Source organism: Loa loa, assembly GCF_000183805.2.
Source record: "Loa loa unplaced genomic scaffold supercont3.114, whole genome shotgun sequence".
NCBI classification, from domain to species: domain Eukaryota; kingdom Metazoa; phylum Nematoda; class Chromadorea; order Rhabditida; family Onchocercidae; genus Loa; species Loa loa.
Window position 1 is genome coordinate 85,074 of NW_018108294.1, and position 16,762 is coordinate 101,835.

The following is a 16,762-nucleotide window of genomic DNA, read 5'->3' on the forward strand; positions in this document are numbered from 1 at the left end:
ATTAAATTAAATTTTACTTAAACGTACACAAAANAAAAAAAAATTGCGTAGCTGTAATGAGGTTTAGTATACGCAGATATTCGTTGAAGTTTAAAATGTTGGATAATATTTTTTAAGTAGGTTTATTTAGCATATCTCTTCTTGTATTAAGTTGAGGGAATAAATTTTATACTTTCGATTGTATTGCTGGCTCCGCTGCGGTCCTCTCATGAGTTTTAAGTTGGTAGTCAAACTGCACTGCGATCATCGCATGAGTTTTATGAATAAAATACTATGGTAATAGTTAAATAGGAGAGTCAGACGAATCAGAGTCAGATCTTAAATATGGCTAGTATTAATTCAGTAATATGAAGACTTTACGTTTGAAATATAGGCAAAAGCATGCAAATTTTTGCTCACCTAATATGTTAGTTACACCAGTTAAAAAAAAAGAAAGGAAATGAAGAATGATGACGAAATGGTAAATTGTGCAATGAGTGGAAGCAAAAACAAATCGAGAATGGTCTTGTAATCATTATCCTTCCTTCCTTAACTTAATTAATCATTACAAATAATTTCCTTCGGTTCCAACATTCTACTGCAATTAGCAACATGATGAATGAAGTAATGAATCATTTGAGTCGTCATTGGTTGATAGTTTCTTGTCTGTTTTGGTTTTACAACAGATTACTTAAAAAAAAAAAAAAAAAAATAACGATATTCAATGGCGAGGATTGTTTAAAATGTGTCACATAATTTGATATTTGATATATTAATAATATCAAGGTTATATCAACAATATCTTATCATTTATCTTGATTATCCCGGCAAACCGCAGCAGTTGTTAGGGATGAATAGCGGATAATTTTTAAGGTAGAGGAGTGTTGCAATTTATGTAGAAATCTTGATCCTCATTTACAAGTATTCTTCGCTGGATAACATAACTTTTATCACTGACTGCATGAACAGTTAGTGAAGTTAATCACTGGAAAACCTAATGGGATCAAGATCTCTCAGGAAAAAGATACATAATATACAGATGATATGTTTGCAAAACTGAAATTATTGCTCAAAATCTAACACTCATTATTAGGATCGATATGAACTGCTCATTATTGTATGGGCTGTTTACCGTTCATTCCCCGCAATTCCTTATTAATTGCTAAAAAAAATTCCAAACCATTTTTGTGTCATTTTTAGTGGTGCTAAAGACAACTATGTCAACTAACGCTTAAATTGTTGTTACTATTCGGAACTGGCAACGTTGTGTGATTTTTCATCTCTTATCAGTTTACTATTATAGCTTAATTTTATTGTCTTATCAATATTTTCCCTAATGACTTAATGTTTTACAGTTCTCTACTAACAAACCATCAATTATTTAATTAATTGCTATAATTACTAATTTTTGTAATGCTCTAAAGCTTTTGTCTATTGAAGTAAGGTATGAGAATGGAAAAGGCCAATATTAAAAAGAAAAATTTTTTTTGATTATATCACAATGCAAATCTGATATGGATCCTAAGCAGTCCTCAAGATATTTTATCAATCAGAAGATTCATTTTTAGGTTTCTTTTTTGAGAAATTGCAATGAAAGAAAAGAAATTGCGAGCAATCCCAGTGAAGGGAAATAAAAAAATTGCTTTGAAATCATTAGTTATGTAAATATTAGCATATAAAAGAGGTGTTTGATCATTCATCATTACTGTTACTATCACTTTTGTATTGTATAAATATGTGCATGTTGATGTATGTGAGAAATGTGGTACTCACATGCATGTGTATGTTTGTATGTGGATACATATTGTATAGTACTTTTCATAGCTTCATTATAAACATTTTACATATTTATTGAACAATATTCTTTCATAGTACATTCATAATGTAAATTATTAACATTTCAAATGTTCCTATCCGTTATTGTCTTACACCTTCTCCCTTATATTTACTAATGTTAAATTTTCAGAATGGAAATATTGCAAAAAATTTACAAGAAGAAATGGATAAGTATATTGTTATTGTGTGATATAGTTTTCATTTTGAAAGTATTTTAAAATTCCAATAATTTATCTAAACAGAGTAATCAATAATATCATCTGATAGTGATTGATATTTATATTATGTGATAGTGAGGATGGAAAAAAAAGTTTTCATGCTATCATATTTTCTTCCTCAAATTTCGAAAATCTGATAAACAAGTGGAAGGATTGCTCAAATCATTTCAAATTTTTATGACTGTAAAGTAAATATATATATATATATATATATTTGTTGCCAATTCATATATAATCCTCTTTCTATGTTCTCTTCCCAGAAAGCACATTGAACTGATAATAACGGTAACAATTGTCCTTCCGTGTTGCATTATTTATGACAAGTATCAACAATAAACTTTTTTTTTGAGATTAACTAAATTTCACTTTCACCCTTTTTTCCCTCATTTTTTCCAATTATTTACCACTAGTTTTGTTAATTTACATCGATGATTCATCTTTTTTTTTCGATATATTCCAGTACCTTTTTCTTTTTTAATTATTTGCATTAATTAGAAAATAACGAAAGTGTGAAATTATCAAAATAAACTTGCAAATATCGATTCAAATTATCAAACTCTTTATTGCAATTTTATGACGAATTAAATTTTAGAGTCGATGCCGATTTTAGATTAGCAAAAATAAATAAATGATTAGATGTTCCACAGTGGTGAAAAAAAAGTTGTTAGATAACTAAATGTTAGATGATATTGTTTGATGACAAATCATTATTTGGTCTAGCTAAAGGTTTATCTTCTAATGTTGATAACAAATATTCTACAGTCTGGCGAAAATAATATATTACTTATTCTGATTTCTCGACTAGATTTTAACGGTCTCATAGACTCTACAATCGTAATTCTCGATTTGCTATGCTAGGAAACAAGATGCATGGAAACAGGAAGCAATAGTAACAAATTAAAATGAAATAAGTCTTCACATGTAATTTGCATAGAACAAAGAAATGAAATGAAAATGAATGATTTTCAGATTCGGATTAATTCGGACTAATGGTTTTTTAATGTGCAACTAATTTTCAAATTTACATTGGTAGTGACGACTTGTACTTTGTAAGTTTGTTGCTTTATTTAAATAAATACTGCCTGTTGATATTTTATGAGCAATTAGTCACTTACCTATTTATAGCATTTCTGTGGTCGAATATTTGAATATTTGAGAGAATCGTAGTTAAGTTATTCATTAATTCATGGAAATTTCTAGACATTCATGAGGATGACAACATAATGAAGCTTCGACGAACATCATGCTCATGTTCGATGCACTGTATTTTAATTACTGCAGTGGTCATTTGGTCATCAATCTTCTTTTATCTTTCACTCAGTCTATACGGTTTGCAGTCAAAAGGTTGGTTTACTATATCAAAAGAAAGAAATGATAAAACCAAATATGCATGGATATCAGAGAAGAGTAGAGATTTTATTGATTTGAAATGTGATCCGATAAAGCAGACAGTTTTTGTTCTTTTGCAAATGCCTGGAAAAGCAGAATGTTCTCCATTCTTTTACAAATTTTCGGAAAATCAGAGAATTTTTAATTTTCCAAGGAGTAGCACCATTATTAAGTTCTCTCCTACCTTCTTTATTTTACTTTATTTTGATCCCAAAATATTTATATGGATTGTCATTTGGATGCTTCATTTAATCCTCCTTATTTTTCTCTCTCTTTGTCTCTCTTTCCTTTTACCATCAAATTAATTGCATTTCAGGGAAGGATGTTAATGAGCAGCAAGCATTAATATTAAATTATGAGCGAGCATTGTTGGATTTAGCAGAACTAAAGCATGAGAATGAAAAGCTTCATAAATTATTAAAAGGTGAAAAAATTCAACCACAAATAAAGAAGTTAACGGTGAAGAAACAGAATGACAACATATTACCTATAAAAATAAGCGATGAATTTGAGAAGCGGAAACAGCAGTGGATTGATAGAGAAAAAAGTGAAACTTTGCTTCTTTTACCATCGAATGGCTTTTCAATGAAACATGAAGTTAGTATTTTTTGCTAAATTCGGCATAAATTTCGTCCAGAATTCTCTGTCATACATAACCAATCAAAAATTGGAATTTAATTTTCATTATTTCCCTTTATCTTTTAGTATCCTTATTCTTTTTCTGTGTGCTTTTCTTCTATGGCGAGTAATGGGGAAATAACTGAGCAGTCTTGATATCCAGTCTGCTTATTCGAACTACAACTTTTTATTGATGGTATTGATAATAATTCGTGAAAATACTATTTAAATGTTTAATTAACTTCCAGAAAATAATTTATTAAAAGAAAATATTTTCAGATAGCGAGACGTGAACTACATAATTCGATATGGGAACTTTATTACTACCTCAGTAATCAACTTACATCAACGCTCAGCAACAATTCTGCATTCATAAATCACACACGGAATCAGGCAGGTCACTTTTTCCATTCATTTCTTTGGAGGGAGCCACTCTTGTTGCAGTAATATTTATTTACAGTTGCTTTCCTTGCTTGGTCAAGCAGCAGCATTCAAAAATATCGACTTGGCAGAAAGTTGGCGAGCAAATGCACTTGCAAATATTTCGGCCATATTTCAAAATCATTTCGATAAAATGCAAAATCCTGACGACTGTAAAAGTGCAAGGTATGGAATAACTTCTGATTAGTTTTACCTTCTTATTTAAGTAATAAATAAAGTTGACATGTTTGATCAGAATTAAGTATATCATTGGGATGGACTCGAGAAAGAAAATCTCGAATTTGCTAGCGATTAGTTTGATAAACACAACCAGATTTTGAGAAATTTTTGAATGTCAGCCGAAAGCTCAAAAAGATTAGATATTCGTGTGGAACGATTATCACATATCTGATAAATATACGCTAAACTTTTGGATATTCACAATTTTTATTAAACAAAGGTAGTAACCTTATTCTTTGCCATACTTTTCAGTATTGGATATGTGTATACTTATCCGATTTTAATGTAACCTTTAATTACAAACTCTTTTATGATTGATATAGTTGTCATGATATGAGTAGATGTTTTATATATTGCCTTTTAATTTTGTCTGAAGATAAAATTTACAGAATTTTAACATGTGATTTGAATAAGCAATGTGGTTTCGGCTGTCAGTTACATCACGTTACATATTGTTTTATCGTTGCATATGGTTCAAATCGCACACTCGTCTTAACGGATGATGGTCGTACGTGGAATTACGCCACAAATGGCTGGACTGCTGCATTCCTTCCAATTACCAAATGTTCATTTTCGGAAATCTTCAAGGTTACAATAAAGTTATCAAGAGATTTTTCAATTCTTGCATGTTTTCATTTCGAATATATGTAAGGTCACTGACCTAAAGGGGTCTCACCGTTGAAATTTCTACCTGTTTGAGCTTGTCTTTCGATATTAAAATATAAAGTGGGACCTGCAACTGATACTTCATTATTATTTTTTAACCGGTGATCGATACCACTAATCGGACCAATAGTTAGAGGAAGTGGAAAGTACAGTCCTCATTTTGATTGGGTTTCTATTTGTTTTTGAAAATTTAGAGATTCTTTAAAAATTGAATTTCTAGCCCAATGAATATGCTGATGATTGGGGTACTGGTAAACACTATAGGAATAAACGGATAGTCAAGTTACCGATTATTGATTCACTCGCCTTTCGGCCGCCCTATCTTCCACTTGCTATTCCGCAGTCATATAGTGATGAACTGTTAAAGCTGCACTCCAATCCTCCAGCGTTCTTCATTTCACAGGTTTATTTTCTGATAGCAAACAGTAATTGCTCTGAAAAATTCGACTAACTGCTGGGATCGTTAAATCTTCAGGAAGCTAAAAGATAGCCATCCGGGCCATAAATATTAGGTGGTTATCCATGGTATTGTTTTTAATAACCCTATAGATGCTTCTAATTTGAAAGATGTTCTTCTCTTATTCCTCCATTCTTCTCTTACTTAATATGATTAAATTTTATGGATTGAAATGATGAATTGAACTGGTGGAGTTAATTTGCTGCAGTTAGAAAGGTTTTGTTGTATTTGAGATGCATTCAAATCGATCTTATCGTAAAAAGTAAAAGTTTGTGCTCTTAATCAATGAAATCATCGCTTGCGAATCATTCTGATAACAAATCGTTGAATTCAATGATGAAATTTGTTTACAGTTTATACGATATCTAATGCGTCCATCAGCTGTATTTGCAAAGGAAATTGACCAGGCCGTAAAGAAAGTGCCGTTTGATAAAGGTGAAAACTACTTGAGAATAATTCTTGAATTGTCTTGTATTACTAATGTAATGGAGAGAGTACAATTTCCAGAAGTTTTTATTACTCTTTAACAAGTAATAAAAGACTTCCAATACATTGTATGCTGTATGTCGAAACGAACAGATCCGGAAAGACTTCTTTACTGAATAAATTGGAATTTATTGCTTAGTACTATTGAAAAGCTCTTTATTGTCCAATCTGGGGGAAGGGGAAAAAAGCATTGTAACATTCTTATCAAGTTATTGTTCCATTTTTAGGACCAATCGTCGGTTTGCAAATCCGTCGAACGGATAAAATTCACACGGAAGCATCTTTTCATGATTTGGATGAGTATATAAAATGGGCCGAAGACTGGTTCAAGATCGAAGAATATCGTATAGGGTCATCGGTTAAGAGGCGAATTTATATTGCAACTGATGATCCCGAAATATTCGATGAACTTTTGATGAAGTTGGTTATTTATTCCGTCCACCGGGATTGCTGAACTCCATTAACTATATTAATTGTTGTTTGATGACAAATGTTAATAACCGGTGGTACTTGTGATTGAAGATTATTCATCCTTTGTTTTAATATGAGATGGATAATCTACAGTTCTAATTGCTATCAGCTACTAACATTCTTATTTTAAAGCACTGAACTTTTTTTTTTTGTTGAGCATATTGTCAGGGCAGTGGATAAAATGATTATTGCTAAAGAAATCAGATAACTCATTACTAATGTAAGCAGTTATTTACTTTTCATGTGTTATATTAGATTGATAAAGAATAAAATGATTTCATATGTCGATAAAAAAAGTCATAAAGATATTCTTATTTGAAACAAAACGAACTAATTAGAATATATTAATTTAAACTGATTTGGATTGGGTAAAAGTGAATTAAACTAGCTTAGGACTGAAAGTTTCAGATATCCAAATTACGAGATATATGGTGATCCAAAAATATCAAAAATGGCTCAGGTTCATTCCCGCTATACGATAGAATCATTAATTGGTGTTGTGGTCGATATTGAATTATTGTCAAGGTATATTTTGTTCAGTCTTTTTATTCCTTTACTTGACAAATTAATGATTGGTGTGATTTCTTAAATTCGAATTAGGAAGGAAGTAAAAAGGAAAAGGATAAAATATCCAGAAACAGAGAAGTGAAATATCTTGCCTGGATCAAGAGAATAAAACAATTGCATAGATGAAAGAAGTTGAATATTTTGTTTTTTCCATCTTTTAAAGAGGATTAATGATGAGCGATAGTACAAGCTGTTGATTTTATCGCGATAAGCTTCAAATGGGTCTGAACTGCGAATTCAAACTCATTTAGCTTTCTGGTCTAGGTCACATCATTGCTATAGTGCAACTGAAAAAATTTTGTGCACATTGGAGACAGTCTTTCTTTCCTATTATCTGTTATTGCTTGGGTTTCAGGTGTATATATCTTGTTTGCACATTCAGTTCGCAGGTTTGCCGTATGGGTTACGAATTAATGCAAGTTCGTTTTGGTGACGCAGGTGATCGATTTCATTCCCTGGATGATATTTACTACTTCGGTGGCCAGCAAGGTGAATTCTTTTTATAGTATCAAAAGCCAATACTGGATCATAATATTACAAGTTAGAACTGAAGATAGTTGGTTTACGTTGAAGATCATACACTAGAAAGAGAATTTAACAAAGTTAAAAAATATGTATCTGTTTAGTTTGTATACATGATGCTTACCTAAAATTTTCTGATTGTTTAATAATCATTTGATGATATTCACCAATTGGGAAATGTGAATTCCAGCTCATGAACAAGTAGCAGTAGAGTCATATCGTGCCGAAAGTGGTAATGAAATCGATTTAAAGATCGGTGATATTATCGGAATTGCTGGTAACCATTGGAATGGCTTCTCGATGGGTACCAATAGGCGAACTGGCAAAAAAGGTCTCTATCCATCTTATAAAGCTCGTGAAAAATATATTATCGTAGACTTTCCTTAAGTTATGCACATGTAGTTTGGAAATTTTCATGTGAAAAAGGAATTTTAATAACTTTCCGTGGAAATTCTCCTTTTTTTCCAGAAATATTTGGTCTTTCACTTTTCCAAAAGTATTAAATGATAATTCTAAATTTCCAATATTTCGTGCTTTTGATCTCTTTTTAGATACCTTTTATTTTCTTCTGATCATTTTCACCACTTTTTTGTTCGATTTGTAAAACAGTTTTTCCTGCATACATCTATTATTATTCGACTCAAACTACTCTTTGCGGTAGATAACTTATGGCAATTTCTAGAATTATTCCAAATCCTAGAATAGTAGATTTTAATTCTTGAAATCATCCTTATACTACAGAGATATTTGGAAAGAGCATAATTTTTAGAATTGCTAAAATCGGACAGTGTTGAATTCTGTCAAAATTGATAGGCCAGAAATGAAGGTTTTTCTTTCCTGTTCTCTTTTTACTTTCATGAATTTCGTCCACCTAATTATATAATTATTGCTCAAGGCTATACTTTCATTATAGACACAACATCATGTTTTTTTATCGTGAAGCCAATTCCTTCCTCTTTTACGCTTCACTTATATTTAGATTTAGTTAGTAGTTGCAGTAGGTATTTGAAATGATCGAATTTTAGTTGATTTCTTTGTTATCACACCATGTAATTCGATCGATGATTGCAATTATAAATGTTTCCATGTTGGGATTTTTTCTTTCTTAATTTGTTCAGCCTATTCAAACATTTTAAAAAAAATGTTAGTAGTATTTATCGAGATAAGAATTGAAGTAAGTAATCACATGAATCAATGATTAGAATTAGGTGCAAAACAATTTCAGTTGTTTGAATTTATTTCCTTACCAATCAGATCACATCACATGTCATTATGCTTACCATATTTTTTTGGCTTTAATTAGTTGAATTTCAATTCTCTAGTCAGTTCGATTTATCCGTCTCATTTTTTGTTACTTTGCTTGTTCATTATTAATGTTTTTTATGTATGCACAGCTTTTCAATGATAATATTGATTCATAGCAATTCGTTGTACTAATTTTCCTGTTCTTATTGCTGTTGTTATATTGCGAAACCGGTTTGCTTTAATGTGATTTAAGAATTATTACTACTATTCCTTCTTACCAGTTGCAATTCTTATTTTAATAAAATTGTGAAATTCAACTTTTCTTTCGGGATGGATCATATTGAGGAATAATTTTGGTTGAAGAATGGAATAAACAACTTTAAGCAATGAATAGTAATAAAGGCGTTCAACGATCGATGTTTTTATTTACGATTTCTCGACACCGACTAACTGTAATTGAAGGTACTGGTCAAATCGTTTGAAAGCAGAAATAGAAATTGAAAGTTCCGAAATCAAATGAAAAAAAAAATATGACAAATGAAATTGAGACAGAAATTGTAAATGAAATTGAGGCAGATGGAATATGTCACATTGTTGGTAGGCGTGTCGATTTAGAAGTTTGTTACGAAAACTGGCTGTGATATAAGAGATTATTCGCAAACAACTGCAACGCCAATTTTTTATAAATGAGCACACAGCCTGATTTTGTTGATTGCAAGTCGTTTGCAATAGTTGACCTGACAATCGTAATGAAATTTTAATTCTGAAATTCTTAGTTATCCACAATTCTAGACAATAACACCGTAGTATGGGAATATTATCGTTCTTTATGATAAGTATGGAAGCAACAGTATACAAATATTGTATTTCACCATTTTCCAGTCTGACAAGATGAAGAAAACAGAAAAGAGAAGTGAAGGCATTCCACATTTCATCATCTGACATTAAACCCTGGTTGAATGCTGTATCCACTGCTATGTCATTGTCTTTCTACTCTCTTCCAAAAAATATTTTCAGTACCTTGAAGTATACTATGATAAACCATGGCGTATATTGAGAAACGATGCCATCTGGAAACTTTTCAACATCAAAGATTTCTCAACAAAGTTTTGGAATGGAAATTTGTCACAAAGAAACAAGTCACAAAGTATGTATTTATGTATCAATACGGAAATATATAAGTTGTATAGTACGGAAATGCATAAATTCTTATGATATTACACTTATACGGCAATATTTAAGATAAGTAATATCGATAATATGGTAATAATGGTAAGGGAAGCAAAAGAAGTAGCCATAGCATTGTTGCACAAATCTTTGACACACGTATCGCAGTACGCTTTTCCTCCAGTCAACAAACAAGCTTCACTCAACACTTGACAATTCCATAAGTTGCCTAAGTTGTCGTTACAACCCTTCTCATTTGTTTCTTCTAAAAGGACTAATCATTGAGCGAAAAAAGAATCTAAAAATTAAATTAGAAATCAAATCTTGTAACGAATCGCCGTTTTTCTGACTTGAAAGATTTCGCATAGAAAAAATAAAACATATGTTTCCAACTGAACAGTTTGCCATCTATTTGAGTGTGGTTATCATAATTAACATTAACCTTTCTTCAGCTTATTTCTTTCGTTATTAATGGAATGCAAATTTATGCCTAGCATAGCTATCCCAGGTATCTCGTATCCTGTACAGGTCTACATTTAAGAACATGCCAGTTGTATTACGTATGCTTTTTGTTACTTTTTAAGCAATAACTACAAGTGCTTTCATTCTTTGTCGAAGTTAATGCTGATGATCGCGAAGTGATAAAGACTGCTGCCATCGACCAACGTATTATAACATAACATAATAGGTACACATGACATAAGTATATGAATCTTTGAAATCACTTACTATCCAAACTGTTACATTTGAACCAGAAGCAATCGGTAACTGATGATGAGCAATTTTCAATGGCAGCTTTTTTGATAATGCTATTTTCGAGTATACATCTGAGAGCTGTAAAGAAAAGACTTAAATTGCTAATAATTATTAGAGGTCGGACAGTAATAGGGGAGCAATTTGATTCACACACTTTTTAGAAAAAAAAAACTGGGAACGGATCAGAATAGTACAAGTACATTCTTCGGAAGATAGTTCGGTTCATCAGTGGATAAATCACATACTCCGACCAATGCAACCTCTTCCTGAGAATATATGGATGACCTATGTAGCGTTCAAGCAATCAAAAAAAGACTTTTTGTTGATTAGAAGTCATACTTCTGCAGAAATGCTACAGTAAATTTACTTAAAAATGCTTAAGATTCGAAACTGAAACCGAAAATGAATTCCATTACCAGTTGCCGATGTAAAGAAGTATATGACGCAACTAGCTGTAATAATCCACAACATTATAATAATTTGAAGGTAATACGCGTCGATGTTAAACGATGAATAATATAACTAACAATAGGTTTTTAAGGAAGAAAATGATGATAACGGAAAAATGACAGGAAGAAAGGGAAGCAAGAAGGGGAAGCGAAACGAAAAACGATCATGCAGTGTGTTTATACAAGGAGAATAAAATTGTGATAGATAACACAAAGCTGCTTACAGTTCAAAAAGCACAAATATATTTACTAAAAGATTTTTTTCAGAAATTTATCAGTTTAAGTTACAAATCTAAAATTAAATTCCTACATTAAATTAGTTTTATAGAGCACTTACCTTTGTTGTTTTAATTACTCGGAAAACATAACACGTACTTTATTCTTATTTGAACTCGAATGCATAACTCGAACACTTGAACAATTTCGATATTTGAGTGATTCGAGCACTCTCAAAAATTAAGCAACCCAAACTTTAGTGCTCAATACAAATACTTGGATATCCACACTTTAATAATTCGAATACGTATTTCAATCATTTGAGTGGTCCCAAAAATTCGATATTTAAATAACCTTAGGGCTCAAATAACTTAAATATCTAAATAACCTGAGTGCTCAAATAATTCAAATACTAAAATGCATCTTGTCTACTCAAGCACACCCATATATCTAACGCATCCCCGAGGTCGAGGATCTTTGGAGACCCGGACTATGCCGATTTTTCGAACTTCAAATTCAGTGTTTCCGAAACGATTGTTTACAGATTGTTGCAGCATAAAAACTATCTGCATTTTGAAGTAGGATAGGCCCCTGAGGGTTTGCTCATTTCTTGTCGGGTGGTGTGTGAGTGGGTGGTTGTGTAGTGGTGCGGGTGGGTAACAGTGTGAGTTTGGGTAGGTGATATTATGGTTTTCTAATATGGTTGAATAGGCATTGATCTAATTTCTTGATTTATGATTCCTTCCCAATTGAGAGGGGTAGCAAAAGTTTTGATTTAGTCTAGGGTAACAAACTTTGACTCGTTCCGCTCGTTGGACTAAATATGTATTTGTGAAGTTTCGAAATTGGAAGGTAGTATTACTACTGATAATATTTGGAATCATCACTGAACTGTCCTTTGGGTATCCGTTTATTCTAAACTTTAAACGGTTAAATGACTGGACACAGTTCGTATTCACTTTCATCAGAAAATGGAAATAATAACGTCAGTGATGCTTCTGTTTTGTCAATTTTGGATTTAAGCAAAGCAATTTTAATCGAAATTTACATTTGGATTCAAACTGTAGGCATACCGGTAGAGTGTGACCAGATGTTGAGACGAAGTCGTCGTTTATCGGAAGCTAAAGAGACAACCCATTCTAATGGTGGTGCCATCAATAAGAAGAAAATCAAATTGGATGATAATGATCTGATGAATAACAGCAAAGATAAAGAAACTGTTGTTAATAACAGTTCGACGAGAGTAATGACTTTGAAATACATTCCATTTGATCTTGTGTGTGTTAAAATTTGTTAAATACTAGCATTTTGGGATCGAATTAGAGAGGAGAAATTTGAAAGTCATAAGGGAAAGCATGAGGATCGTTGCGGACTGTTAGTTTAAATTTATCCTATTAATCTGGTATGCATCTTCCGATAATGTTACGGATATTTCCGGAGATTTTGCTATGCCACTGTTTTAATTAAGCTGCGCAGTTTGCTTGGTAGAAAGATTGTCAGCGGTTCATATTATCTGGCTTGGTTGAGCAGTAAGTGGTGTTTTCCCTATGTTGGCTTGCTTCAGCTATCCAAAAGTATTATCTGCTGTTTTCGATGGTTCCAAGTACTGCCGATTCGACCATGTCAAATTGCTCATTCTAATTTTCAATAAGTTTTCTTCCTTCCAATAAGCAATTCAATTTTTTTCTCAGTATTGAAGTATTTCAAACATTTTAAATAATTACAGGAGAATCATGAAGTGATTTTATCAAAGAAATCATCAAAAACAAGTCTGAAAGATATTCCTTTAAAAGATAGGAGAAAAACGATCGACAAAAGGTTAGAATTACTTTTGTTTTAAATTTCGATAATAGTTTCTTAGCCGGGATTCATATTCTGCAAAAATATCCGTGACTTACTTTATGGTTGCTTTGGTCTGGGATGAAATTATCGAAGTTAAAATCATAATTCGTTATCACACTGTTACAGAATCACTAAACCTTGCCTAACAGAGACTTGCTTGCAATGCCATACAGCTTCAGTTTTCGTCAGAATAATAAAAGCATACCAGCACTTCATTTTTGAACTTTATGAGCATCTGAAGTTGAATTATTGGCTTTGGAATAAACATTTCCCAAATTCTTTTTCACTGAATCACATTATATGATTTTTTCAGTCGGAATCATAGAAGTTTAGAAATGGATGATGTGGACTCTATTAGCGAAAATATACAAGATTTCGGTGTGAATGAAAAGGCAAGCACATCGAATACCTACACGGAGGAAGCCGCTGCAGTATGTTATTTATTCATTCAATTTTGTAGGTAAATATACTGAGGTTCACGAGATCTAATTCATAGGGATTGAAGTACTGTCAACAAACTCATACACAGTTTTCTGTAGGATATTCGCCGTTAGGAGCTAGACTTGATAAACTTATTCCTTCGAGTTAAGACAAACTATCGGCAAACACTGACCAATCATTTTCCATGATGATGGATTAAACGAAACAAAATAACTGGAATTTTAATTCATTTCCATGACAGTCTTGGTTTATCGTGTATTTTAGGGATTGGATATGAGAAGTACGAGTGGTGAAAGTTTGGCAGTAATTCTTAATCAAGGTTTGACGAGCAGTGATACTGAAAAAGTCGATGCAGTGTTGTTGAAAGTAGATGTGCAGACGATATCAGCAACGCTGAATGATTTGCCAGTGACACAAATTATACCTTTGCTTAAGGAAATTGAATATCGCTGCAGAAACCGCACACATTTTGAGTATGCTTTTTTTTTCTTTTTTTTTTTACAATTACAAAGTTTGTGCATAAACAGCACAAAGTGCTTTTTGTTATAACTTATTGTATAACTTGTAGTAATTTGTTTCATAGTTTTGGTACTTCCTAAAATTCTGGGTCGATTTTCAGAAGTTCTTGGATGCGGTGGCTGCAATGTATTTTATCTAAGCATATGGCTTATCTCTGCACAGTAAGTTTGCACAGTAAAAACAGATTTAATAGTATGATGTCACTCATCATTTGATATGATGTATATAGAGCCCATCTTTTATTTCCATCTGCTATGAAAACATTATCAGAAATGACAGGAGTCTTTCCACGTAATATAATCACATTCTAATGATGCGAAATACGCTATGCCCTACTCAGAACTAAGCTTACTTTGCATCACTAGAATCTGGTTACATTATAACGATGAAGAAAATGAATTCTTCAAAGAATAAAATGAATTTCAGATTAGTACTTTAAAAGAAGATTTGTCATCCTTATTTGGTTGGTTTAATAAAAGGGCATCGAATATGAATGAATTGTTGCAAGTAAGCGGAAAACTTTCTCTGATAAATGAACAAATTAGTCGTCGCATGTGTCCGCAGATGTTTGTTTCGCAGCAACCAAGTATTTCTTTTGTAGGTTAGTGCGAGTCGTTGGATTTTTCGAAAACAGTATTGCTTGACCGTTTCTGGTTTAATTTTTTTGAATAATTTCACACTGCGTTTTTGCCTCTGTCTGGAACTCCTGTTGACGAGATCTCTAAGCCTGGTCTAATGTGCTGGCTCGTATTCCTAGTTTCTTCCCCACTGATTCAGGCCATTACCTAGATTTCTAAATTAGAAACTTATCGGTCAGGTTGGTTAATTGCTTTTTTTTTTTTGGATATTTACGCCCTCCGTCACTAATTGTGTGCTATTTTTAATCCCGAAATCATCCCTGTCTTCACATATCAGAGTAAAAGGAAACACATTTCGCTCCTAAATTCATATCATTTATATTTTTTGTTTCAGATGATGATGACATATCAGAAACATCAGGTGAAATGAATGATCTTGACGATGAAGACGAAAGTATTGAAAGTGTGGAAAAGTGGTGGGATGACGAAGAGGTTGAATCTGGGGGAAGTCACTTCTCATCTGGTAAATGTTTCTTTGTTTCCTCTGAAATTGATCGAGTTTTGGTATTTACGCATGATTAAAATGTGTAGTTGGACTAATGGAGATAAAAGATATGCTTGTTCCAGATGACGAAGGTGGAAAAGGAAGAAAAGATTTGCGTCTCGGAGAAAATCAGGGCATAAATGATGATGATGATAATGATAATGATAATGATGATGATGATGATGATGATGACGACGATGATGATGATAATGAAGATGGCAGTGATAACAATGAAATAGAAATGGAATGTTGAGAAGCTTCCAGTGCCCATTTCTTATATCTTGCTCAATTGTTGGGTCAGAAAATTTTTTAGCAATTTGGTTTTCATTCGTTATGCTGAATTTTCTTGGTTTATATATAACTGCTGGATTTGATGAGCTCTGAAAGCCTTACATTCAGCTACAGTTCTCTATTGTAGTTCATTGAAATATGGGCATAGTACAATGTGGCGACTGTATAAGTTTTTACAGGTGATCCGGTGATAATGGTCGTGATATTAATCAATTATGTTATAACTTTTCTAACATAAATTGAGTTTGTAATCTTCAAAGGAAATAATCCGCAACTATTTTGACACATTTTGGAAAGTAACATCAGATATCTTAGTAGTGTTGGGCTTCCGAATACGAATTCCATGTCTAAAATTCCCTCTTTCCTTTTTTATATCGAGCAGTCATACAGTTTCATTCTTCTTTCCTTTAATCTAGCTTTCTTTCTGATATCGTCAGTCACAACATTACTTTGATTTCTGTTTAACTAAACATTTTGCTTTCCAAATCTATTTGACCATAAAATTTTTGTTGTATTTAAACTAGTCTGGATTGAGCAGCATGCTAGACTGGTTGATAGCAAAGGGAAAATCGGTATTAAGCTAATCTGATATTCGTAAAGCAGCGTTAATTAAGTTCAATGCAAGATATCTTGGCATCCTTCGTATATGCTTCTATACTTTAAGTTTTCATTTACTGAGAATTTTAATTAGTCGATGTTTTAACAAACATGAATGATTTTAGTGGCCACTTCAGTTTGATTTTAGCTTCTTTGTGAACTCCAGTTATTGTTGCTGTTGTGATTGAATGCACGTGTTGCACCTGAAATCGTCACTTCCATAAAATACCGCTGGTATCTGTTCTGGT

At 32.3% G+C, this 16,762-nt stretch overlaps 3 protein-coding genes across 3 annotated transcripts; 2 read left to right on the plus strand and 1 right to left on the minus strand.

Annotated features, from left to right (window-relative positions):
• Positions 1-3,256: 3,256 nt before the first annotated feature.
• Positions 3,257-8,294, plus strand: LOAG_06726 (variant SH3 domain-containing protein; the record flags this gene model as incomplete). Its single annotated transcript, XM_020447228.1, has 11 exons — positions 3,257-3,377; positions 3,739-4,019; positions 4,320-4,433; positions 4,501-4,646; positions 5,090-5,288; positions 5,587-5,769; positions 6,177-6,258; positions 6,537-6,729; positions 7,189-7,305; positions 7,703-7,836; positions 8,060-8,294. 11 exons carry the CDS (start codon positions 3,257-3,259, stop codon positions 8,254-8,256), a joined length of 1,767 nt encoding a protein of 588 aa, XP_020302518.1. The 3' UTR covers positions 8,257-8,294.
• A 1,892-nt stretch (positions 8,295-10,186) lies between these two features.
• LOAG_17691 (hypothetical protein) lies at positions 10,187-11,549 on the minus strand. Its single transcript, XM_020450356.1, has 3 exons — positions 11,454-11,549; positions 11,011-11,115; positions 10,187-10,546 (listed from the first exon to the last, which is right to left on the minus strand). The coding sequence occupies exons 1-3, from the start codon at positions 11,506-11,508 to the stop codon at positions 10,338-10,340; spliced, it is 369 nt and encodes a 122-aa protein (XP_020305979.1). The 5' UTR covers positions 11,509-11,549; the 3' UTR covers positions 10,187-10,337.
• Positions 11,550-12,636: 1,087 nt separating this feature from the next.
• Positions 12,637-15,879, plus strand: LOAG_06728 (hypothetical protein; the record flags this gene model as incomplete). Its single annotated transcript, XM_020447229.1, has 8 exons — positions 12,637-12,945; positions 13,429-13,520; positions 13,858-13,975; positions 14,250-14,458; positions 14,605-14,665; positions 14,931-15,105; positions 15,477-15,605; positions 15,710-15,879. 8 exons carry the CDS (start codon positions 12,637-12,639, stop codon positions 15,877-15,879), a joined length of 1,263 nt encoding a protein of 420 aa, XP_020302519.1.
• Positions 15,880-16,762: the final 883 nt, after the last annotated feature.

What these genes read in the sequence shown, in the direction of transcription:
- LOAG_17691 (XM_020450356.1), bottom strand. Translation starts at nt 11,508, where the DNA reads ATGTTGTGGATTATTACAGCTAGTTGCGTCATATACTTCTTTACATCG. An exon ending in CTTCTTTACATCGGCAACTG is followed by an intron (nt 11,116 to 11,453) that starts GTAATGGAATTC and finishes TTTTCTTTACAG; the next exon opens with CTCTCAGATGTATACTCGAA. An exon ending in CAAATGTAACAGTTTGGATA is followed by an intron (nt 10,547 to 11,010) that starts GTAAGTGATTTC and finishes TAGTCCTTTTAG; the next exon opens with AAGAAACAAATGAGAAGGGT.